This window comes from Epinephelus lanceolatus, chromosome 4, assembly GCF_041903045.1.
Source record: "Epinephelus lanceolatus isolate andai-2023 chromosome 4, ASM4190304v1, whole genome shotgun sequence".
Classification (NCBI taxonomy): domain Eukaryota; kingdom Metazoa; phylum Chordata; class Actinopteri; order Perciformes; family Serranidae; genus Epinephelus; species Epinephelus lanceolatus.
Genome location: NC_135737.1, coordinates 25,564,955 through 25,589,469, shown reverse-complemented (window position 1 = coordinate 25,589,469; position 24,515 = coordinate 25,564,955). Strand labels below are relative to the sequence as shown.

The 24,515-nt window shown below is 40.7% G+C and overlaps 1 protein-coding gene across 1 annotated transcript in view; it reads left to right on the top strand.

Moving 5' to 3' along the window:
* Nucleotides 1-24,515, top strand: part of map3k10 (mitogen-activated protein kinase kinase kinase 10) — a 52,874-nt gene that overhangs the window by 15,512 nt on the left and 12,847 nt on the right. Inside the window, exons 2-4 of the mRNA XM_033631899.2 lie at nucleotides 16,081-16,261; nucleotides 16,491-16,639; nucleotides 23,756-23,931. Of these exons, the coding sequence (XP_033487790.1) occupies nucleotides 16,081-16,261; nucleotides 16,491-16,639; nucleotides 23,756-23,931 (506 nt within the window). The remainder of the gene's footprint in view (nucleotides 1-16,080; nucleotides 16,262-16,490; nucleotides 16,640-23,755; nucleotides 23,932-24,515) is intronic.

The window sequence follows — 24,515 nt, the reverse complement described above, 5'->3', positions numbered from 1 at the left end:
TATTTTTGCTTTAGTTATCAGTTGAGTTTCTTAAGGTCCCTGTGGAATAATCCTCATGAATATAAGTACAATATGGCTGTCTGTTTCTCGCCACTGCATTGAGGCAAAGCCATACATTGCAGTAGACAAACACAGCAATGTCACACACTCACACTCGTTACATTGGCACCTCCTGGACTGTTGTATGTTGACTTGCTGTTGACTCGGCTGTTAGAGGGTCATTGTTGTTTGCCAACAGCCTGGCACGGAGGGTGGGGAGCCGGGCCATGCAGAGAAGGCGCTGGGTGTCCCCCGAGCCAAAAGTCCTTCACCCACTTTTATAGTGGAGTCAAGTGGAGGACACTTCTGTCAGACAGCAGACAGCGCACTGCGATGTTTGCCAAAGTCAATACTAGAATGTCATGTTTTATTCAACGTTTGTATTCCTTGTGGATAGATTTGACATGTAAACATGTTGTCATGTTGTACACTTGATCAGGTTCATCCATAACTCATGGATGTTAGACATAAAATAAAACAACGCTGCTTCGTTTTACAATGTGTCATTGCTCTTAGCAGTTTCACCTTGTGCAGTGACTTGTCGGGGTTTTACTTGTTCAGAGAATGACCAGCTTTAAACTTGATTTAGTTTTATTTCCAGTCCCACGCATCTTAAAACAAGTGAGAAACTGTGCATCTGTGAGAGTAGTCCACTAGTCACAGAAATGCTCTTAAAGGGTACTTTGCTGATCTTCAACCAGCTTTGTATCCCAACAATGTGAGAAGTATGTGTAAATTAACTATGGTAAACCTCCCTCCATCTTACCAGCATACAGATCTCCCTGCTCCTCTCTTAGCCCAAATTCACTGGATGATGTGAATTTGGGCTGGCTCTGGGGCTATTTCTCGAATTACAGGTCATACTTCAAAATGCCTGCCACCATAAACACAAAGGATATAGAAGCAGAGCCGCCTCTCTTTCTGTCGGTCTCTCCGAACTGAGATCAAACGGTAAAACTAGGCAGTTCTGATCAAAGGTAAATCAAGATTCTGTTTCTGTATTGCCTATTTCTCACTTAAAATGGCACCAGAAGCATACATTAGTGCACTGTTTAAGTGTAATATGAGAATTTGTGAACAGGAAGTGGGTGTCATACTGTTTCCTCTATTGGAAAAATGGAGGCTGAAAAAAACTGAGCTCAAATGGTAATACTAAGCAGTGCTGATGAAATATGAACCAAGATTCTGTTACTGCATTGCCTTTTTCTTGCCTCGGATATTTTCAGAAACTGAGTTTAGTGTACTGTTTAACTGTAGTTGGAGATCATTTGTTACATTTCATGCGCCAAAACAGCCAAGCTTGCATTAAGTCACACACCAGCGGGAGTGTTCATTCGTCCGATGTGGAGCAGTGCATTCTTAAAGTTGTAAATTTTCTACCACATGAGCAAAAGCACATGCCCTTTTTTGCTATTTCTGGTCATATAGCATCAGTTTCTTTTTTTAAACAGATTTTATTAGCATTTTAGGAACTGTCATGAAACCATGCAAGTTTTTCCAACAATGAACTTGTAGCTTTCCCCCTCATCCGAGGCTGAGGAATGGCAATAAGAACAACAACATATCAGTTAATGATAAGAATAATGACTGTGGTACATTAATGAAAAAAGAGTGACAATACACTTATGACAAAAATAAATAAACAATAATACATAGAATTAATTAGATAAATATGTATATATAATAATTAAAAATAGTTATTTTAAGAAAGGGGAAAGTGTACATGTATGTTCTGTCAGAACGGAAATTTCAGCATCAATTTTAAAAGTATTTGCACATTTCTACTCCATAGACAACCTGGTTTTATGAAAAGACTTTCCAGCAGTGAAATACGTCTTTAGGTCAGAGACCTTTTCATGCTACAAAATAAAAAAGTAGTTGCAGTGTCTAAAGGTTAATTTAATCTTGTTTTGCATCATAATTAATAAGAAGAAAAGAAACACACTTGATCTTGTTTGTTTCTCCAAAGTAGTTTGAGGAATTATTGTCATGTTTTGGTGGTTTTTGTTGACAAGTTTTGTTGTGACTCTTTCATCAGAGCGTGCTCATCAGTATCATGCTCTAAAAGATGCTTCATGACAAAATGCATCTGCCTTTTGTTAGTCTGTGATAAAGACATGAAGTTGTTCTTTTGTTTTTGATTCTTCTTTGGGGAAACAAAATTGCAGTTGTTTTTTTGCACTTAAGCACCCAACTAAAAATTAGTCATGGAGAGGCACCTCTGTTTTCATTTCTTGCCCACTAAAACATCAGAAATTGTTTGAATCGGCCTTGAATTTGACGAATGCTTTTCTTTTTCTGTCGATGGTAGCAAACAGTTAAATATTTCTCAGTTATTGCACACAGAAGCACTTTGGCTCTGTGCAATTCAACAAAAGTAAAGGAGCCATAAAAGTTCAATCTGTCATGAGTAAAAAAAGCTCAAACCTCTCTAAAAATTCCCACACTGTAAGTACTCAATTTTCTCATACCACACACACACACACACACACGCTCCACGTAAAAAAGAGCCAAGAGAAAACCGCCTGATTTAATACCTCAGTGTCTTCTGAGAGAGAGGCTGCCTGGTCACACGAATCTGGCAGCTGTGTTTGTGCGGAGACAAAGTGAATGGCTGCGGGGTGAAACTGTGCCACTGCGCGGCTCAGGATTAGAGCCCCGATGGCCTGTGGTGGTAAAAGTGGAGCCAAACCTGGGTATCAATGACATGGGAGCATACTTACTACAACCTCCATATCAAAGCATGGGGGCAACATGGAAGAGACCTGCACGTCTCACTCTGGTGTTCATCGGTTTTTAGTCTTATTCCACACTGCTGTTTTCCGACTTTTAGATAACTAAACTGAAGGGTTTGATGGAGAAACATCTTCTTTAAAAGTGTTTTTAAGCTGTATGTGTGTCTGTGTTTGGGTTTTTCACACTACACTCAAACTAAATAGACTTGGATTTTAAGAGATTTGAAGTTTTGCATGTGTGTGTGTGTTTGGAGACATGTTTTATCTCGTCCCGTGCTTGAAATCTCTTGAGAAACGAGATGTGTGAAAGCCAAAGGAAAATGGAGAGACCTATTGAGATACAAAGACATCTGCTACGTTCTGCCAGGAAAATGACAAAAGCTCTCCCTCCAGTCATCTCTCTTTACCTCTAGCAGCCCACATCTTTTCATCCACTCATTATAACCCTCTTTCTCGCAGTGCTCGTTCCTGCTCACTGTTTCTTGCCTTTTCGTACTCTCCTGCACTGGCTCGTCCTCCCCTTTCAGCTGCTCCTTCCCCATATTTCATTCTCCTCTCTTGCCCTCATTTCTGTAGCTCTTCCCTCTTGTCATTTGTGTCCCTTTCTTGCCTCCTTCCTCCTCTCATCCTCGGTCTCCCCTCCCCCATTCTTCATCTTCAGACCGCCACCCGCTTTGCCTCCTCATCTTCTTACCCCCTCCACCTCCCACATTATGTACACACAATCTACCTCTCAGTTACTCTGTTTTTTGACTCCCTCCACTCTTTTGCTTTCACTGCGTCTCTTCTTCCATTTCTTCTCCCCGGTGTGTTGTGATGGTAGCCAGGCTGGCGACAGCTGCAACAGCAGACAGTCAGGCAGTGGGCACTGGCAGAGGGGAGGGAAAGAGGGGATGGCGATATGGGGAAAAGAGGGCATGTGAAGATGAAGAGACAGTCATAAGGCGCTAGGGTTGGAGGGGAGGTTGCTTTTTTTGTTGACAAGGTTTTGATCTTTTGCCAAAGCAGAAACAGAGACGTCTGGCCTGCGGTGCGTGGGGCTGGCTGCTCAGCATCCCACGGGCCTGTATCTCATCTGTGTTGATGCACCGTGTGCTCACCGCCACATCAGTCTGGTTGATGTATTTGTCACCCTGACAGACAGCTGGGACCAGAACTGAGATGGTGGTGTTGTGCCTAAATAACCAGCAGCTCTGAGCATGCAGGGGGATAAGATGGTGTGAAGGTGTTCTGAGGGAGGTATCAGAGACTCTGTTGGGATTTTGCCGGGACCTGATTTGCTGACTTGGCGCCACGGCAACAGCTGTTCCACCCTGCAGGCTACACCTGTTTCTGCGTAAGAAAGGAAGAGGAGGGTGCAAAAGCGACTGATGAGGGGAGAGGAAAGAAGGATGAGTTAGAAAGAGGAAAAGGGAAATGTCTGCAAAAAAACTTTGCTAACAGTTGTCATACATTATTTTCTTTGTGTGTGTGTGTCCGGGTGAAGTTTATTCCTCAAATACTGGGTGCCAAAGATTTGACGTACCAGCTGGTAGAACTGTAACCATTGCATACTTTGTATATATACATAGATGCTCTCGTCCCAATAGAGAACCAACTGAACTTGAATGAGTACTCCCACAATTTAGTATTGGATTACATTTGGTGGACTTGGTCAAAAAAGAGCAATCGATCTGAGACATCCTTACCTTAACTTTTCCCAATCTCAAGTGTGGGTCATATTCCCAAAACTCTGGATACTGATTGTATATTGGCAAGAATCTGGCAATACAGTATGTCTCACGATACTCAAATTTGGGAAACTGTCAATGCAGGTCGCGCGCCCTTTATAACTGCCTGTTCCTTGTATTCACATTAGCAATATGTTGTTACCAATGCTGGGGTCACTACTTAAAAAAAGTAATGCCTAAAACAACACTCAGTACCTTAAAAAGAGAAATGTATTGTTTTACTAAATCACTCCCTGTAGGAAGTAGTTTGTTTCACTACTAGTTACATTGCTGTTGCCTTACTCACGTAATTACAAGTTAACAATAATATAATGTTAAAGCTTACACGTGCCCACATATCAGCACAAAACAAGACTCAGAGGAATCAAGATGGCACTGCAGTAAGCTATAATTGCCTCAAAATGAACCTATATCAATATATGTAAGAGGCTGGCCTTCCTAACACAGCATAGTTCTAATATCAATTGTCACAAAATAATATATCAACAGGCCTAAATAAGATAATATCAGAAACAGGCCTTCTTAACGCCATTAGATGATGAGAGACTTAACCTGTTCAGAACCCAATTATGTTCCAAACACACAAAAAAATTTTAATTGCATCAATTCCAATAAACAAATTTTATTGCAGCTATCACCTAATAGTTAAAATTACAATAAATGCTCTAAACAGACATTTTTTTAACACAAAACATGAGTTTATCATTTTTTACATATGGTTAACTCATATTATTGAATAAAGTGATGCTTCAGCCACATTGTAGTCTATATTTATTTTGTACTGTATTTCTCATCAAATGACTCAAATTATCCTCAATTTCTACAGTATTTCTAGAGAACAGTATTTTCAAAACCTCCTGAGATTGATATTGTGTATGCATAATCAATAAAATGTATTATGAACTGATATTGTATCATTAGAAAATCAAATTAAAACAGTATTTCCCTATTTAAACAATATTTTCCTTATTTGTTTTTGGTAACAGTTGAATGTTTGCTTCATCCATTCCAATGGATGGATATTTTTGAATAAAAGCTATAACTATGAAGTCATTCATAGGATATTTTAACATGTATAAGTGATATAACATCTCACGTTTACTTTAAACACAGTTTAAACACAAATTATGTACTTTAATAATGTGATAATAGACTAAATCGTGCCTTTGCATTCACTCTTGTCTCACGGTCAGCCATGTTTGTTAAAAAATGAGGCGTGGCTCTACTGCAGTCCACTTTAGATGTTGTGGAACACTGTGACTGGCTTATGGACATCCCATCAAATAAGTTTGTGCATTAGGGTGGAGTCAGATATCAGGAGTATCAGTAATGGGAGATGTAGACATCCTAGAAAAGTTATGTACATTGGAATGGACAGGAGAATGTAATGTGATTACAGTAATGCATTACCTTGTAACGTGTAGCAGTTCGAGTTAAAACACAAAACAAAATGAACGGCTGCCACCCATCTTTGCATGTAAACAATTATAAAAATTGATAGGCCTAGTGTTTTTTTTTTTAGAATCGATACAGTATTAAAAAACATAATATCACAATACTTAAATGCATAGGCTACTATTATTTGTCAGACTCTACATTCAGCAGTTTGTAACATAGGTGTTTCCTTAAAAAATGTGTTGTCCCAAATCCCAGTCTGATATAACACTGATAACATCTTCAGTGTTATTTTCCCAGTCTTTAGAAAGCTCACTGCAAAGCCACAGAAAACATTATTCAGCTGTTTTCACAGGATGAATCAAACTCCTTATGATGACTTGTAAAATCAGTGTAGTGTCCTTTTAAAGATAAAATTAAGGGAGAGGGGAAAAAAGAAAACAAAGCATCCTCATAGGGGCATCAGGGCTTTTTCTCTTCTTTCCCAGCGTCATAGTATCAGTCTGTGACCTCTGCCCTTGTTACCATAACAACAAGTTAATGACACAGCAGACTGAACTGCACCAAAATAACACGAAACAATAACAGTTAACCCATTGAGCTCTGTGTGTCCTTCTCTGTTCATGTCAACTCTTTAGAACAAAGATTTGCATTTATGAAGTTTCTGTGTCTTACATCTTATGTCAGGAAAGTGCAGAAATACAGAATGCAATTGTCTTAAATGTGATGTGAGGGGTATTTGATTTTTAGTTCTGCCAACATATGAAAGTACAGTTTTCATGTTTGTACTTACTTTAATTTCTTTTTTGCATATGATGAGAAAGAGTATATTTTACCTGTAGATCAACAGCAGGATCGGCTCAGTAAAAGACAAACTAAGATAGTCAGAGTCCCAGAAAAATCTACTGAACATACCCGACTTTGAGCTTTTTTTCACATAGAGGTCATAAGAAAGACTGTGGTTTAGATAAGAACAGGCCAAAGAAAGCAGAACAAAACAGGGAAGGTCAATGTTACCACATTATTTATAAAGTCACAAAGTTACAATGCAGATGACAATGAGAGACTAAGAATCCCTTTAGCTCAACTCTATATACACATCTGTGGACTTCAAAAACCTGATTGAAATGCTCCATACTAAACCTGTACTGTGTCCCAGCTGCATATCCTTTTCCCTGGTTCTCTTCTCCAGGGACTTTCCAGATTAGAGCCACCACATGCCAAACGTGTTTGTTTATGGTGTTATAAACTTTGATGTAAGTGGCTCTGACAGAAATACCACCACTCAGAGGAGCTTTGATTGCATTCCTCTGTGGTGAAATATCTGAGTGGGCTCTAAGCTAATGTGTCACCTGTGATCACGGCACTGACTAACCAGTCTGCGGATCATTAGTCAGGTTAAAGTCTCACTGGTTACTCTTCCAACAGTGTTTGAACAGTGACTCAGTGGCATTGCTAAATACTTACCCGGGGTCAGGGTCCAAGGATGGAGGAAAGAGCGGCAGCAGTCTAAAGTTCTGAACAACATTTTATACAACAGTTAGTTCCGGCCCTGCAATCTGATTGGTCGAGAGACAGTAAAACCGTGACGATATTGGAGTACAACATCACGGTTATTTCACTGTGTATGTATCACTCCGCCTCACAGCTGATTGCAATCAACAATCAAATCAAAACTGACGGTTAGTGTCAGTTAGGTCAGCAGTTGCGTTGTAGGCTAATTAATTCATCCACTGTCAAACAGCCAAAAATATGGATTTATTTCCTAAAATAAGTTTTGAATTGAACTATGAATGGTCATCAGAGGAAGATGAGGGAGAGGAGAAGCTGAATTCATCTGAGCACACATCCAGGTTTGTCAGTGTTTTATCAGCGGAGCTCAATGACTTGGAGAAAAGCAACATACTGTCAGATCAGAAGGCAGAGTCGGCTGTGCCTGTGAAGCGACAGTCCACTATGCAGTCACCAGAGACTTATTTCACCGGCTGTACAATTAATGGAAACGTGCAGATAAATGTGTATAAAGAGTAAGTGCCTGGCGCACCATGTCTGCGTTACATAGCAACGGTGACAGCGGAGTCCTGAGGGAACTATTTTTGTTGGCGGAAGACAAATAAAATGCTTAAATTATCTATTTTGTCCTCATTTTTCAACATTTCTTAATCAGCCTTGCTTATTTAACTGTTGAACTCACGGCTGTGATTGCCTTCAGCACTCGGCCTGCGGCCTCGTGCCTACGACCGAATCACAGCCGTGACGATATCACAGTACAACATCACTCCCTCTCGTGTGATATTGCTTAATTATCACATGTGGCAGGAAGCTGCTGCTCTCTTTGTGGGCCAACAGTGTGACAGTCAGCAGGTGTTTTTGACAGCTGATCAGTAATACTTGGCTGTGACAGAATTGCAATATGCTTTGACGTTTCAAACTGGTACATAACCACAGTGTTCCAGTTCTTAATGGGTTTCAATAGTATTGGTCAACGTATCCTCACACAATGGATTGTATGATATGTTTTGGAAAATGCACATACAGGAGTTCATATGATATCTAACAGATTAGCACCCAATGAATTAGCGCCCCTACTGATCAGGTTTGGTTAAGGAAGAGAATCATGTTACGTACTTAATGTAAAATTGCGCATAACAGGTTTAGGAAAGTAAAGTTATGTAGGTTAGGTTTAGGAAAAGAAATATTGTTGGGTGTCATCACCATTTGTACTTAACGTACTTAACGTAAAGCTACACAACTTACCTTTAGATAACTCAAAACTCACTTTATTTCACTTGGGAGAAGAACACCGGTCTCCTGGGGGAATGTCCTGGGTTTGTTTGACCCACCCACCACCCCAACCTACCTCCTTACACTGACTTCCACTCTTTATACTTCCTTCTCTACTCCTGTCAGCCAATTTCTTGTGTGCTGATAGCCTTCTCGGTTATGTTGGTTATATACGAATTACTGGCTCATGATTACATGGGTTAGATATGATTTCTGGTGCATTACGTTTTGTAGGCTTATGTGCGAATAGTGCATGAGAACACCTTCACAAGGCATCATCACACAAACCAGGTTTTATTTTCCCACATTATCTTGATATCTTTGAAAGTAGGGCGAAGGACAGGATCACCTAACAATACTATTTATTAATTAACTTGATACTTCTATAGAAGTTGTTTAATGGCAAAATGTGATAATTGCACTTTAGCGATGTGGCTCCAGGGATAGCAAGGCCCGTCAGTCTCAACAACTAATGAAGGAATTGTGAGAAGTTTGATGAACCCCTGATGTTTTCTTCTTGCCCCAGCATGAGGTCATTGTGACCAAATACCTTCAAAACTAATGACATTACTGTAACTGTACTTTAGTTCTAATTAGCAAATGTTAGCATGCTAAGATGCTTGATTAAGATAGTTTGCATGTACATTATCCTTGTTAAATATGAGCATAACTACTACTACAATTTTACGTTTGCAAAAAGCAAAATTGGATATGTTTCCTCTCACCTAATTCCATTGTATTGGAGAGAAGGCAGACATCACTACAGCTGATATCTCCAACACAATTGAGACTGATAAACAGCACTACAGGTACGAGGAAACATAAGTATTTTTGGTTGTGAGGTGAACTGCCCCTGTAAGATGAAAGAAAAGCCTTTGGACCTCATGCTTTATCCAGCTTACCCTTTGGTTTTCCTCACAGAGCTTCTTAACTACATTTAATTAGCGGTCCTCTGTGCCGTAGTTGCAACAGGTCATTGATAAGTTAAAGTCTGGCTGATTTCATCTTGCCACAGCAAAGTCTCAATGACACATTGAGGCCTGTGATATTTCCCATAATGCTTGTTGCTATGGAAGACTTCGTAGTAACCAGGGAGCCTGTCAGTTGTATTTCTTGCTTTCCTCTCATTCGTATGCTGTACTCTATTTTGGGATAACATTTCCAGCAGCACTGCATTGTGTAAAAGCCACACTATCCTTGAGGACTTCTTTTCCCCCTCATTGTGATAAAATATGCTGTGATGCCTCCGACGCCCTCGTGGGTGTTACTTGTGTATGGCTGCACTTCAGGTTTCTGAGTTGCCAGCTGAATACAAGCACGTCGATCACTTTATCCAGATGACGTATTGATGAAACACTGGTGGTAGTGAAAACCTGTGGCAGGATGAATGAATGAATAGTTGGTGTCAAGAAGCTGCACGGTGATGTTCTCGAGGTGTGAAAGCAACATGATGATGTTATTATTAAATCAGGAGGAGAGAGGGAGCAGGCGGAAGTGCTGCTTCGCTCACACGTTCAGTTTCTGTGAACAGGCCTCCCTTCGGTTTCCACTTTTTCTGTCTTCTCTGTTTCCACTCTGCCTTCCACCTACAGGCCACCATGTCCTTTTCCCTGCGTGGATGTGCTCCATATTCATACACACAAAACAAACCAGGAAAGGTAGACTGTGAGGAGGACACACCCATCTAAAGCATGCAAACACATCCCGTCCTCTCGTTGTTTCTGAGTCAGCCTGGACTCCATCTTTTGTTTTTCAGAGACAGAGAAGGAGACAGCCTCGAGGAGACAGCAGCATCAGAATAGAAAAGACAGCTAGAGACAAGTTTTGAAATACCTCTCATATTTTATGTCTCTTCATACTTCTACTGCATTTAAAGAGAAAATATACTTTTTATTCTGCTGTGTTTCTGACAGCTGAAAATTTCACCAAACATTTGTTCATCTTATAAAACATTATACATTTTTGTACATTTAACCATTTAACACAACAGGAAGTCGGGCTGCAACTAATAATGTATTTGTAATGTATTTGTAGTTTCATCTGCTGATCATTTTCTCTGTTAATGAATTATTTGTTCAGCCTATTACTTGTCAGTAAATACTGAAAAATAACCGTCATAATTCCCTAGAAATATTGACATGTTAAATAAGATAATAGAATTCAATTTATTTTAATACAAGACTAACAAAGCCAGCAAATATTTGCTTTTAAGAGACATGGAATATTTATTTGGCATTTCACCCCAAATTGTTGCCGGTTAACTTTGATTAATTTCTGACCTGATGATCTGATTATTTTTTCACTTATTAATCCATGAAAAATGAATCTTCAGATTAACTGACTGATGTAAAAAGACTCAAATATAAGAAAAAAAAATGCTGTGTTCAAAGTACTATCAGCAAATGTACTTAAAGTATCAAAGTAGTAAGTACTTATTCTGCCGCAAAATGGCACTGTGACTGATATTATTAGATTGTTAAAACTGATGCTTTAATCAGTGTTTTAATGTTGTAGGTGATCAAGGGTTAAGACAGTTTAACTATTAATACTGTCACTGTTTGGTAGTTTAGTCCAGTGATTCCCAACTTTAAATATTTCAGCTCTTTTCATTAAACTGGGCTGTCTATACCATGGGCAGGTGCAAATATGTTTGAAATTGGTGCCACACCGGACCAATAAAGGCTCCCGCTGGTTGGTAACATAATGTGAGCTTGGCCGTCTTGACACAGGAAACAATATGGCGGCCAGCTCGTAACAAACAATCTCAAACTACAGTAAGCCAAAATATGTTTCTGAAAATATTTCAGGGGAGAAATAAACAACGCAGTACCAGAATACTGGTTCATATTTGAGCACACCTGCTTTTACTGTTTGATCTGATTTTTGTCTGAGGTGGGGCAGTCTCTCTGCTTCTATACTCTTTGTATCCATGATGGCAGGCAGACGAAAATGTAGAAGTACAATCTGTGGTTGGAGTAACATTCTCTTTATACATCCATGATGACAGCCTTAGAGCCAGCATAACTCAGCTGGATTTGAGCTGAGAGATGAGCAAGGAGATCTGAGCCCTGGTGAGATGGAGGAAAGTTCACCGCAGTTAATTTACATGTATGACCCACAAAGCTGGTTGAAAATTAGCAAAGCATCCCTTTAAGGGTCACAAAATAATCTGAGGGGTCATGAGATGATGAATGTGACTCTGTTCTGTTGCTCATTTTTTGGACTTTTCACTTATCTGCCGTGGAAATATAGGATAATTTTTCAGTTATTTGAATAAAACCTTTTAGAGGGGAAATGTGTTTGGGGCCCAGCTATACACTGCTGATTTATAAGGGTACACAAGCCAAAAAAGTTGGGAAACACTGTTTTGTGTTTTATAAAATTGTCATATATCATGTTCTTTTAATGTAAAATCTTCATCTAAAAAAATAACCAGACACAAAAATACATTATTTTATTATGAAATGTAGTGGAGTAACAGTATAAAAGACAACAAGAGTACCTCAAAATTGTATTTAAGTACAGTACAGTACCAGAACCCAAATATATTCAGTTTACTACTCCTATACTAAGAAGGAAAACTATAACTAAGAAAGAAAAGCATCAAGTCCTCCAAGAACATTTGAACGCGCAAAAATCGAGCAATTTTGCTTTAAAAATGACTGACGTGAGTAATTGATTATCAAAATGATGAATTATTCGACTAAATGTTTCAGCTGCAATTTAAAGTAGTTAAATCTCCACCTTGACCAGCTACAATATGAAATAAATACTGCTCACCCGTTAATGCATCAGTATATTGTGTATACTTGATTATAATATAACTCTAAATGTGGCGGTAAAGTTTTATATGCATTACTTGTACTTGTAATGGAGTATTGTCACTGCATGGTATAGTGAGGATGTGAATACTTGTCTCTGACTATGCTGACTGGCCTGAGATCAGTTCTTTATCACTGAAACTGGTCTCCTAGCGAGCCGTCAACAGAGCAGCGCACAGAGAGGCACACCTTGATCACGTGAAAGGTTTTGTGTGTGCATGCGTGTGTGGCAGTGCATGTGTGTGTAAACAAAGGCGCCGCTGTGTGTGTGTGTGTGTGTGTGTGTGTGTGTGTGTGTGTAGTCTCTCCACCACCCTTTGCATACGCCTGTAGATAAGTGAGAGAGACACAGAGCAACCCCCACCTGCCTCTCGGTGCCTGTGAACTGTGTACGCTCCAAATATTTCCATAGCCAGCCTTCACACGGAAATGAAGGAGGAAGTCGTACATGGAAGAGAGAAAAAAAAGAGAGAGATGAGGTTGAACGCTAATGCTGACAAGGATGCTTTATACATTAAATGACTGTCACTGTATGAAACATATACACGTCACACACTGCTGGACCAGACGTGGTGCATGTGCCCTCCAGCAGAAACTTGACGAGTACACAGGTCCAACCACACCTGTACTGTAAACATGACTGTATTATTGAGCATGAACACCTTTTACGTTTTGTTTGTGAATGTGACAGAGGTTGAGATATCTGTAGTTTTAAACTGATGCAAGACACATGACTTTTTCAGTTTTTTGTTCTCAAAAACCCATCAGTCAAAATAACCTAAAAGTAAACTCTGCAGGAATTGTTGGTTACTGTTTGTAAAGACAACATTTAAACTTCTCCCCTCCTCCATCCACTGCTTGTTAGTACACTGTAAACTTCTATTGCAGCAATGTTACATTTTCTGTAATGGACCAGCTGATACTTTAGCACATAGACCGTGGAACTGGGGGGGCCAGGGGGGCTATGGCCCGGGTAACTTTTGTACTCTGACATAGAGGGTTGCATTGGGATTGGGTCCCACCGGGTCCCGTGGGACCCTATGCAAATATCACGGGAGCGGGCGGTTTGAACTTTGCTGTGGGCGGGAACGGGCGGCTAAAAAAAACACTGCGGGATCGGGATGTAGCCTTTTTTTATTTTTTAAAAAAAGGTGTAATAGTCATTTTGATCCACACTCCACCTGTTGGTGGCGGTAATGGACCAATTCGCTGTTTGCCAACCGCCATTAAACAGTAGAAGAAGAAGAAAAAGAAGACGAAGTAGAAGAAGATGTAGCCTAGCGACAGGATGTCAACACAGGAACTTGGTGCACATGCATGAGCGTTTCCACTCCATATTTATTCATAAATGGACAAATATGCCCTGAACCAGCTTTCATACCAATTTACCGCTTGCTCCACCTGTCTGTCTGTCTGTCTGTCTGTCTGTCAGCTCCATCTGTCATGAGACAAACATGAAAGAAGACGTGCAGTTTATTGTGTTTCACCGGCGACGAGCTGTCATTACGCGCGACTATTATGCACGTCTGCGCGCTCTTTATAACTCACTGTGTGAACCTATGTTGTATAATAAAGATTTGCCCCCTCGTAATTTTTAACCGCCTCCTCAGTAACTTCATCCTGGCGCTGGGCTTGCCTTAACCTCAATCACTGCGTGATTATATAAAGGTAGAAAAATAAATAAAATACAGAGGAGGAGAATAGAATATGAAACAGCCTTTATTTCATTAAAAACTAAATGAAAACAACGAAATAGGAGCACTATTCCTGACCAGTGTGTCAAAAGACATGCAGGCCAGGGAAATGAAACAAACAACCCCATGAATCTATTTATTACAGTAATAGCCTATAAAATGACGTGTTTTCTCCTGCGGGATGGGAGAAGACACAAAATCAATGCATCTCTATTATTGTGCGGGCATAAATTCTCACAGTTTTGCGGGAGCGGGCGGGATGAATTTTGGTTGTGGTTGTGGACTGGATGTACTTTGTTGTTTGCTATAGTTTCATCTGTGCGTTTATGTGTAAATAGACTTGGCCTGTTGTGTGTGAATGTTAGAGTGGTAATCTGAGCAAGCATGTGTTCGTGTTCATGCGTGTACTGTAGATGTGACTGTGTGGCGTCAGAATAAAAAAAAGTGCTCCGCAATGTTATTTAATACATCAGTAATATTGTCTGTTTCAATGCATATGCCCCCCCACCCCCTCCGCGTGACTTGAAATTATGGCCCCCCCTTGTTCAGATGCGTTCCGCGGTCCATGCTTTAGCAAACTAACTAAGGTAACCACCGGCACCTGCTTGTCTAACAGAAATACAGGCCAACTCCAGGTTGCTTCCTGTCGTCTCTGTCAGTGCTCGCCAGCTAAAGTGAAAGCCAACCCCAGATTAACTTGAGTTTTGTCCACTTGGCATTTCGCACCACTTAATTACCAATTTTTCAGCATGTTGTCTGCGATTTTCGTAGTTTCCTCTTGGATGCCTGCTGCTTATGGCTACCTTTTTATAAAGCCCCAGTCCTCACATGCCAATAAACATCCCTAACATGGGATTTCTTTTGGAAAATCCTACATAGTGTACCTTTAAATTGACTTGAAGGGATATGGTACCAATTTTCAACCAGGTCTGTGTCACTGAGGTGTGGGGAGTGTGTTCATAGCAGTGTTAAGGTGCCCCCTGTGCTGCCAGCTCTTGAAGTTCCCTGCTTGTCTGCTAGCCAAAATCTGCAGGATGATGTGAGACTGAAAAGTATATGTTTCATGTCATCTGGTGTATTTGTGCTCACCAGACAGACCAACTTTCTAATTTTACAGCTTAACAGTACACTAAAATATGTTTCTGAAAACATTTGAGGAGAGAAACAGGCAATTCAGTCACAGAATCTTGATTCGTATTTGACAGTTTGACTATAGTTGACGAGCAGTTAACATGACTGACAGCTGCGTTAAGAGACTTCTCAGCTCTGGTTGTTTTCGTTTATGTGCGGTAAGGCTGTAAGACATGCAACAACCCAACTGAGTAGGCAGAGGAATATGATTTTTTTTTTCACAGATTAAATTTCTCATTTAGTGCTTTGAAAATTTAGAGACAGTTTCTGCAAATTTAAAACGTTGTTTTGTTTTGTTTTAAGTTACCAACTGCAGCTTTAACATTGTTTATCTCCCCGCATTGTCCTCGTTTTGTTCATAAAATGTCAGAAAATTGTGGAAAAAAGTGCATTACAATTTCCTAGATACCAGCTTAGTTCTCCAATTTGCCTGTTTTGTTTGACCAACACTCCAAAACCCAAATATATTTAATTTGCTATCATAAAAAGGTAAGATAACCAGCACAAATTCACATTTAAGAAATTGAAACTAGCAGTTTTTTGTACTTCAGTTAAAACAAAAAGCTAATAATTCCTGACTTGTTGGGTTCTCTTTGCTGTCTGTGTAGTTTGACCTCTTGTCAGAGAACGTTTACATATCTGAAAGTCCCAGAAGCAGTTTTGTGTTACTGTCTGATAAGTTTTGTGTGTACAGCAGTGTCATCTTTTAACACAAACTGCTCTTCGTCTTTGCCTTCTTCCTTCTCCTCAGTCCTGATCCTGGAGCCGCTGGAACGGGATGGCTTGGGTGGCAAAACCCTGAAGATCACAGACTTCGGTCTGGCCAGAGAATGGCACCAGACCACCAAGATGAGTGCAGCAGGGACTTACGCCTGGATGGCCCCAGAGGTCATCAAGCTCTCCCTCTTCTCCAAGAGCAGCGATGTGTGGAGGTACTGCTTTCGTCTCTGTGTTTCAGCTTATTGCCCCCAATTTATACAAACATCTGCAGGTAGACTGTCAAGGGAGACACATTTGTGGCCTTTATCAGCGGAGTTTGCTCAGTTGTCATGGAGATGCTTCAGTTGTTGCATGAACTGTAGTCATTATCGTCAGATGTGACATGAAAACATAAAAAAATGAAAACAACATAACATCTTCTTTGTTTGTCTCTCGTCACAGTTTTGGTGTGTTACTGTGGGAGCTGCTGACTGGCGAGGTTCCCTACCGGGAGATAGATGCGCTTGCAGTCGCTTACGGTGTCGCCATGAACAAGCTAACACTCCCCGTCCCTTCAACGTGTCCTGAACCTTTTGCTCAGCTGTTGGGAGGTAAGCCAGAGACCACATTGACACCATGGGTGGTTTTTAAAAGGGACCTATTATGCTAATTTTTAGGTTCGTACTTGTATTTTGGTTTCTACTAGAACATGTTTACATGCTTTGATGTTAGAGAAAACACTTAATTTTCCTCACACTATCTGTGCTGGAACACCTGTAGTCACCTTCTGTCTGAAACGTTCCATTTTAGCACCTGTCTCTTAATGCCCTCCCCCCAAGAAGCCCAGTCTGCTTCGATTGGTCAGCTCTTGGTGTCTCTGCATCGTCATAGCAGCCAGGGAATGACTGTAACGAAGTATAGCGGCACTTTCTACTATGAGAAATTATCAAAGTTTCTCAAAACACCCAAACATGATCCAGAAGAAGTATGATCCAGAATTCGAGAGAAATATACATCAGCAACCAAGATTTCATATTACCCTGATGTTAGCATGAAGCTACAGGTAGCCTTCCTATATAGACTTGCAGTAGTGTACCTGGAGCAGATGACCATATAAAGAAATCCGTCATGAGATGATTTCATCTTGTCTCAAAAGTAGAAAAAGAACTGGGTATTCTAAGCAGTTCTAAGCCTGAGGTTTTTGCTCACAGGGATTATTTTTACATTTGTTTACCTCATTATTTGAAACTTTGGCCAAGTTTAACACGAATATCTGACATTGTAACATTATATATGACAGAAAATTAGGGGAAAAAGCACAATAGGTCCCCTTTAAATCCAGGAATACAAAGTCAATACTTATATTCTTGTGGAGAAAGTAATTTTTGAGTTGTCTTATGCCTACTATACACTTGGAAAGACTAAATTTTGACACCCTCTCACATCTAAAGCCAATGTGACCTTTTAGTCACACACTAAAAGATTTTGCAAAGGCTGGAGATCTTGCAGGGTCACTATTTGCAAGACTACAACTAGGTTACTTTGAGATTATTTTCCATCCTGCTCCTGTCGGAAAATATGATGCCAAACTCCCTTTAAGAAATACGACATACTAACAATTCTTTATGCATCTACATAAACACTTGGCTCTGGAAATACTATAAAAAAGGCATCATATGTAGACGGTATTATTATACCAGCATCAATATAATCTATAAAGATAAAATGTATTTGCGTAAAACTTTACATTTTGGATTTTGTCGCCTCAACTTGCAGCAAGCATCCGTTAGTTAGCTGCGTTATTTCAGTGGAAGAAGACTGAGGGATTGAGAGGCGAAACATTTCAAAAATTAAGATTCCTCACTAAAATAAGATTAGTGGATCAGATACTTATCGAATTAAACACTGACTCTTGTTCACTCCACAACTCCACCAGTTTCTCCTCCTATTCCACAGCACAAGACAACTTGAGACCTGTTCACATTCTTGCTCCTCCCCTGAGTCCCCTTCATGTTTATTGTAAACTTGGTCTGCCGCTTCTTGTTTGGTGCTGGAGAGAGCACACCCACAGGTTGTTTACAATGTTCACATCATTGGACTTCAGGATTTGCATGAGTCAAGACTGAAAACTAACGATAATATTAAACATGTTTGATTTTTGTTGGAAGGTCAGGACGAGATAAAGACAACTCGGACTTGGAAAGTTATCTGCTTGAGACGTCATGTGGTGTATGGCCGATATTAAAGGGAAATTTCAGTTTATTTCAACCCGTCTCCTATCGTCCTAAATTTGGTTCAAGTGACTAGTGACATACAGATAATAGTTAGCATGTTAGCCATTAGCCTAGATACAGCCGTAGCGTCAGACCTGTTAAAACGTAAGTGAACGGGCATCCCTTCAAGTGCAAAGTTAGTCCACTAAACAAGCTTTTTTCCACAAAGACCACCTCATATCGTTAGGATAAATGTCAGAGAACATATAGAAAACGACATGTAAACATGTTGTCTTACCTTACCGGTGTGCTGCCATGTTTGTTTACAATGTAGCTCTGCTCTCCAAAGCGCAGCCGAAATATCGCGAGAACAAGCAGCGATCTCATAGCGTGCCTGAACATGCAGCAACAGCTGGAAGGCAGAACCGGACGGTCGCCTGAACAGAGGAGGAGAGAGAGAGGCGCAACAGGTAACGTTAGAGGACGAGAGAGGAGGACTGGCTGCCACAAGGCTTTAGCTCTGGAGATTGGTGGTGTACCTGTGAATGCTGTGCCCCAGTGCCCACACAAGAGGAATGCCTCTGTTGCAAGGAATGAGACCGGTTGCAGCCTTATTTTCAAGGTCTGGATGTGACCGAGGACAAGACACCTCCACCTGGAGTAACGTTAGTATCCAGCTGGGCTTTATCTAGAGCTGGTGAGATATATTTCGGCCACGCTTTGGAAAGCAGAGCTAGAGGGATAAACAAACATGGCACCACACAGGTAAGGTAAGACAACACATTTACATGTCATTTTCTATATGTTCTCTGACATTTATCCTAACGATATGAGGCGGTTTTTGTGGAAAAAAGCTTGTTTAGTGGACTAACTTTACACTTGAAGGTTGCCCGTTCACTTAGTTTTAACAGGTCTGACGCTACGGCTGTATCTATGCTAACGGCTAACATGCTAACTATTATCTGTATGTCACTAGTCGCTTGAACCAAATTTAGGACGATAGGAGACGGGTTGAAATAAACCGAAATTTCCCTTTAAGATGTCTGAAGAAGAACAAACGTCTCATGAGCACATTGAAAACAGCTTGACCGCAGTTTGTTTTCTGATTTCTACGACCTCCTCCTACTAGTCCCGCTTGTCCCATTCATTCATTGTTGACAAGTAAACTTTCAGGAGCTTTTAGTGCCCTTGGGTTTTATCTTTTGGCTTTGTGCTGTGCATAACTCATAAATATGACCTCAAACATGTCACTGATAATACAGAGACTCACTTTGAAGAAGGCCCTTTGGGTGTTCACATCCTAGGACTTTAAAATACTGTAACCTTACTTGAATTTTCGAGGTTACAGTTTTTACTCTGCGTCTGCGAGCTGAGATGAACACCAAGGGCTCTAGCTTCGCAGACCGGGCACGGCGGGGGCGCCAACTGGGTGTGGCCAGGCGGATTTTGTAAGTTTGGCACACCGTGCGCCCTGGCGCAGCTACTCCTCTTTCCCACCTCCGTCCCTCCTACCGGCGCAAGTCAGAAAGAGGGAGGAGAGAAGGTGTGGAGTGGGTTTTACACACATCACACCAATCAAATGAGCCCCTCTCCTCGCCCTTAAATGCGCCGCACGAAGGCGTAATGAGAGTTTACTCAATTCGCCATGGCAGAAGAGAGCAGCAGCGTCAGACAGCCAAATTCCTCCCAGGAGGAAACTGATGTTTTGGTCCGGGAGGTCCAAGCTCGCAGTGTCCAAATATACGGAACTGCGAGCAGACATCCACGGGCTGATGATGCAAAGGCAGCCTGGGAGGAGGTCACCACAATTGTAAATCAATGTTGCGTTTCTCTCGTGTGTGCACGTGCTCTCTCTTTCTCTCTCGCAGTCTCACTCTGTTTCTTTTCTTTTGACTTTTCTAAGATGACAGATGCTGAATATATACTCCCTATCTGATGCTGTGGCTGTTTGTGGTTGGCTGAGAGGGATGTGAACCCATTAGTTTGCAGCTGTGTTAATCAAATCAGGTTGGGTTTCCATTATGCGTGCCAAATGTGCCAAACGGTGCCAATCCCCTTTGATCTGACATCAGATGTGACGGGACAGTCGATATAGAGATACATTTATGTGCTGATTGCAGATAGTTGCATTGAATAGTGGTTTTGTGGCTATTTATTGCATCGTTAATGTGCCTGATATTCTGGAAACCTGCCTGTGAGGTTTTGGTGACGTGTGCGCACTGTCCGCCGGTCAGCCAAACTTCGGCTTACACCGGCTGCGCTCCCCCTGCGCTGACAGTAGACCTGGTTTCAGTTGGCGAGCTTTTAGCGCACCTTCAGCGAAGCCTTTTGGCATGAAACTGTCACTGCGCCAAGCTGGATCTGTCGACACCTCCCCCTGCTGCGCCACCACACCCATCTCAGCGCACCTCGGTCTGCCAAACTACCAAACTGAGCACGCCTCGGGTTGCGCTGCTCGAAACTAGCTCTGCATGGGGTTCGCCACCCTGTGCCACCTGCGCTGCGCCGGTAAACTAGAGCCCCAAGAGTTAAATAAATGGAGACGGTCTGAATGGTTTCATTAAGTTGCTTTTTATACATCCTCGTGCAGTCCTGCGCCCGAGCTCCCCTGGGTCGAATTTCTCCTTTTCACCTTGCAAATAATCCAGGCAGCAACTCTGTTAACAGTGGTGGAGTATTAACCAGCTCTTGTTTCACAGTGCAGGTCATCTCTGCTTAAACACACACACCTGCCTTATATCCAAACTGCCTTAATGTGCTTATTCCTGAGCTACTTTAAAGAAAAATTCAGACGGGTAAGCTGCGGGCCGCGTTTTAGCTGTTTCTCAAACTGTCAGCCAACTTCAGTCACCTCCCTCCGCTTCCCTCCCACTCTGCTCCTAAAGCTCTTTTCCTCCTCATTTCCCCTCTCACTCCACTTCATCTTATCCATGTTCATCCGTTAATCTCTCCTTTGTCATCCCTCGCTGCTCCCTGTTTACTCCTGTCATCATCTCGCTTTCATCCCCTCTCCCTCCAACTTTTATCCACATACTCTTTATGCTAATTTATTTTACCTAATAAATAAATGCTTCCTGCTATAAACTATACTTTTTTCAGCCCGTGAGACAGCTCTTGAACTGCATGCGACTGAGTTTTCTTGATGCTTCTTTGGGCATGTTTTAGTAGACGGTTATGGCGGCGATTAAGTGTGGCAGAGGCAGCACTGATCGCTGTAGGTGAGCACCATGTTTCTGCAACACTGTCAGTCAGGGTTTGGCTCATGATGGTTGCCATATGCTGTCCCATCCTGCTCCCTTCCACTCCTGTTATTGCTGTCTTTACTGCCAGGAATGAAAAAAAGGAAAATTATATGCAGACCAAAAATTCATGGTTAACTCCTCTTTAGATTATATTATATTAATAACTGTAATAATGACAGTATGATGTGCTGTTTATTCATTTTAGTGTCATGCCTTTTTGGCCCCTCCCACGTGGGATTACAGGACACTATTATGCCATTATTTTACAGACATCCTCCTGTCTGCACACATGAATATGGGGTGCCGTTTGTAAAGTGTCTCACGCTGCAAATAACATCAACATTTTGCCACATTTAGCTTCAAACAATGTTTAAAAAAGTATTGTGAATTTTTTAACATCACCTTTTACCACATTTACAGCAATATTTGTTAACTTAGAAATATATTAAATAGTTAAATCTAAATATTAAATGTGGCACCTAAATGTAAAAATGTTAAATCTAAATATTAAATCTAAATCTAAATCTAAATGCTAAATATAAATCTAAATGTTAAATCTAAATGCTAAATATAAATCTAAATGTTAAATCTAAATGCTAAATATAAATATAAATATAAATGTTAAATCTAAATATTAAATATAAATATAAATATAAATGTTAAATCTAAATGCTAAATATAAATCTGGTGATCACTAAACACAGAGTTGCAAAATAATGTACTTATAAAGGGCAGATTGATGAAAGGAATTATAGTGAACATGGTGAATTATAAATCCTATTAAAGGAGGTTGAAGGAGATGGACCACACACAGATGTCTTTGTTTTATCAGCGTAGAGCTGAATAAAAAGCTCAACGTTGTGTCATGTGTCTTCATCAGGAGCCAAACATGAATACTTAGTTGTAAAGAACTTTTTATACATTTTCAAACATTATAATTTGATGAAAAGACCAAAACCATCAATGAATTGATCCTAACTAAATAATTGCTTGTGTAGCCAAAGTCTGATATATTTAATTCCTCCACTGTTGTTCAGAAACTGTTACAAACTCATCAGTGAGCCGCACTGTCACAGTGAGTGACATGTTCATTACCATGAGCACACACGCTGTATTTACTCTGATCCCACACACAGCGACCTGCTGTAAACACTCATGAGAGCACCAATTGTGTATCAATCCACCGCTGAAAATAGTCCCCAACAAATGCACTATTTTAACTCCTGTTTAAGTAACATTCGACAGTGCCCAGCTGTTTTAGGGAATTACTGAGCTTTTTTTTAATAATTAAACTATATGTTTAAGACCTGTTTTTAAAGATATATGTTTTTAATGGGAACAAATGGACACCGGGCTCAGTGCTACGGACAGAGCAGGAAAATCAGAGTGATGGATTTGACCGTTTTAGTCTTACACAGAACAAAAATATAAACACAACACTTTTGTTTGTCTATTTAATAATCTAATGTTTTTTATATTTTCTTCTGTGCATACAACAGGCGTAGTCCTCTCAAAAATTAGTTCACAAATTTGTTTAAATCCGTGTAAGTGATCATTTCACTAACATAATCCGTAATCCATCCACCTGACAGGTGTGGCATATCAAGATGCTGATTAAGCAGCATCATAACTACACAGGTGCACCTTGGGAAGGTCACAGTAAACGGTTGCTCTAAACATGTTTAGTTTGATCGCACAATGCAATGTCACAGATGTCACAGGTTTTTAGGGAGCAAGCTGTTGCCCATGAACTGAATGTTCATTTCACAACTATAAGCCGTCTCTAGTTTCATCTCTGTGAGTCTGGCAGTTCATTGAATTGGCCACACAACCTCAGACCACATGTCACCACATCCATCGTCTGCACCTGCAGGATGGTGGATTATCTTGTGTTTTATTCAGTGTGTAGAAAAGCACCTTATCCTTTGTGTTATCTAAAATTCCCTCTGTATAGTAAATGGCCTTTTTATTTGGGCCAGTGTTAACTGTTAAAGTTGGTGTTTTGAGAATTAAAAGGGTCATGCACCAATTTTCTGGACAGTATAACAGGAACCAAAGCCAGGAGAAGAAGACTGCCTTATAAATACAAACATACAGTAGCTACAACTAAGTCAGTTCTTTCAGAGAAAATATTAACATACAAATAAACACACATTTTTAAAGACACCTAGCTGTTATTTTTGTGGAGATTAAATGTGTTTGTAAGTCACTTGTGTTAAAAGCATCTGCTAACCTCAGTGTTAACTCTACTATTTGTGTCCGATCCCCTCAGAGTGCTGGAGCCCAAACCCCCGCAGCAGGCCCTCCTTCACCAGCATCCTGAGGCGACTGCTGGCCATCGAGCAGTCGGCCATGTTTCAGATGCCTCTGGAGTCCTTCCACTCCTTACAGGAGGACTGGAGGCTGGAGATCCAGCAGATGTTTGACGAGCTCAGGGCCAAAGAGAAGGTGAGAAACACGAAAACACAGATTCATTCATGTACCATCAGAGGGAAGTTAATTATTAGCTGACCACTGTAATTATAGAGAAATGTTTAGGTTTTACTATTAGTCTTTGACAGGTAGAAATAGTGTAGTTTAAGAAACTGCCAGTAAACAACAGAGAAAACATATGTGTGATTCTGAGGATCTTTATGTTTCATCAGAGTTTGTTGAAAGAGTGATTTCAGCAGAAGAATTGAGGGTGGGAGGAATCTCACCACGTCTCTGTCTGTCTGAGGTGTTTCTGCAAATAACAATCACCTTAGCAACAAGCCCATTGCCAAAAGAGGTGTCAGAGGAGGTGCTGCTGTGCTAATAACCTCTTCTCTCCTCTCCTCTCCTCTCCTCTCCTCTCCTTCGTTCTCTACTCTTATCCTCCTCTTTTGTCTTCCTCTTATCGTCTTATCACCTCATCCTCTTGTGTCCTCCCGCTACTCTCTTGTTCCTCTCCTTCTCTCCTCTTCTCTCATCCTCGTCTCTTCACTTGTTCCTCTACTTTCTCTTCTCCTCTTTTGTTCCTCTCCTCACTCTCCACTCCTCACTCTTCCTCA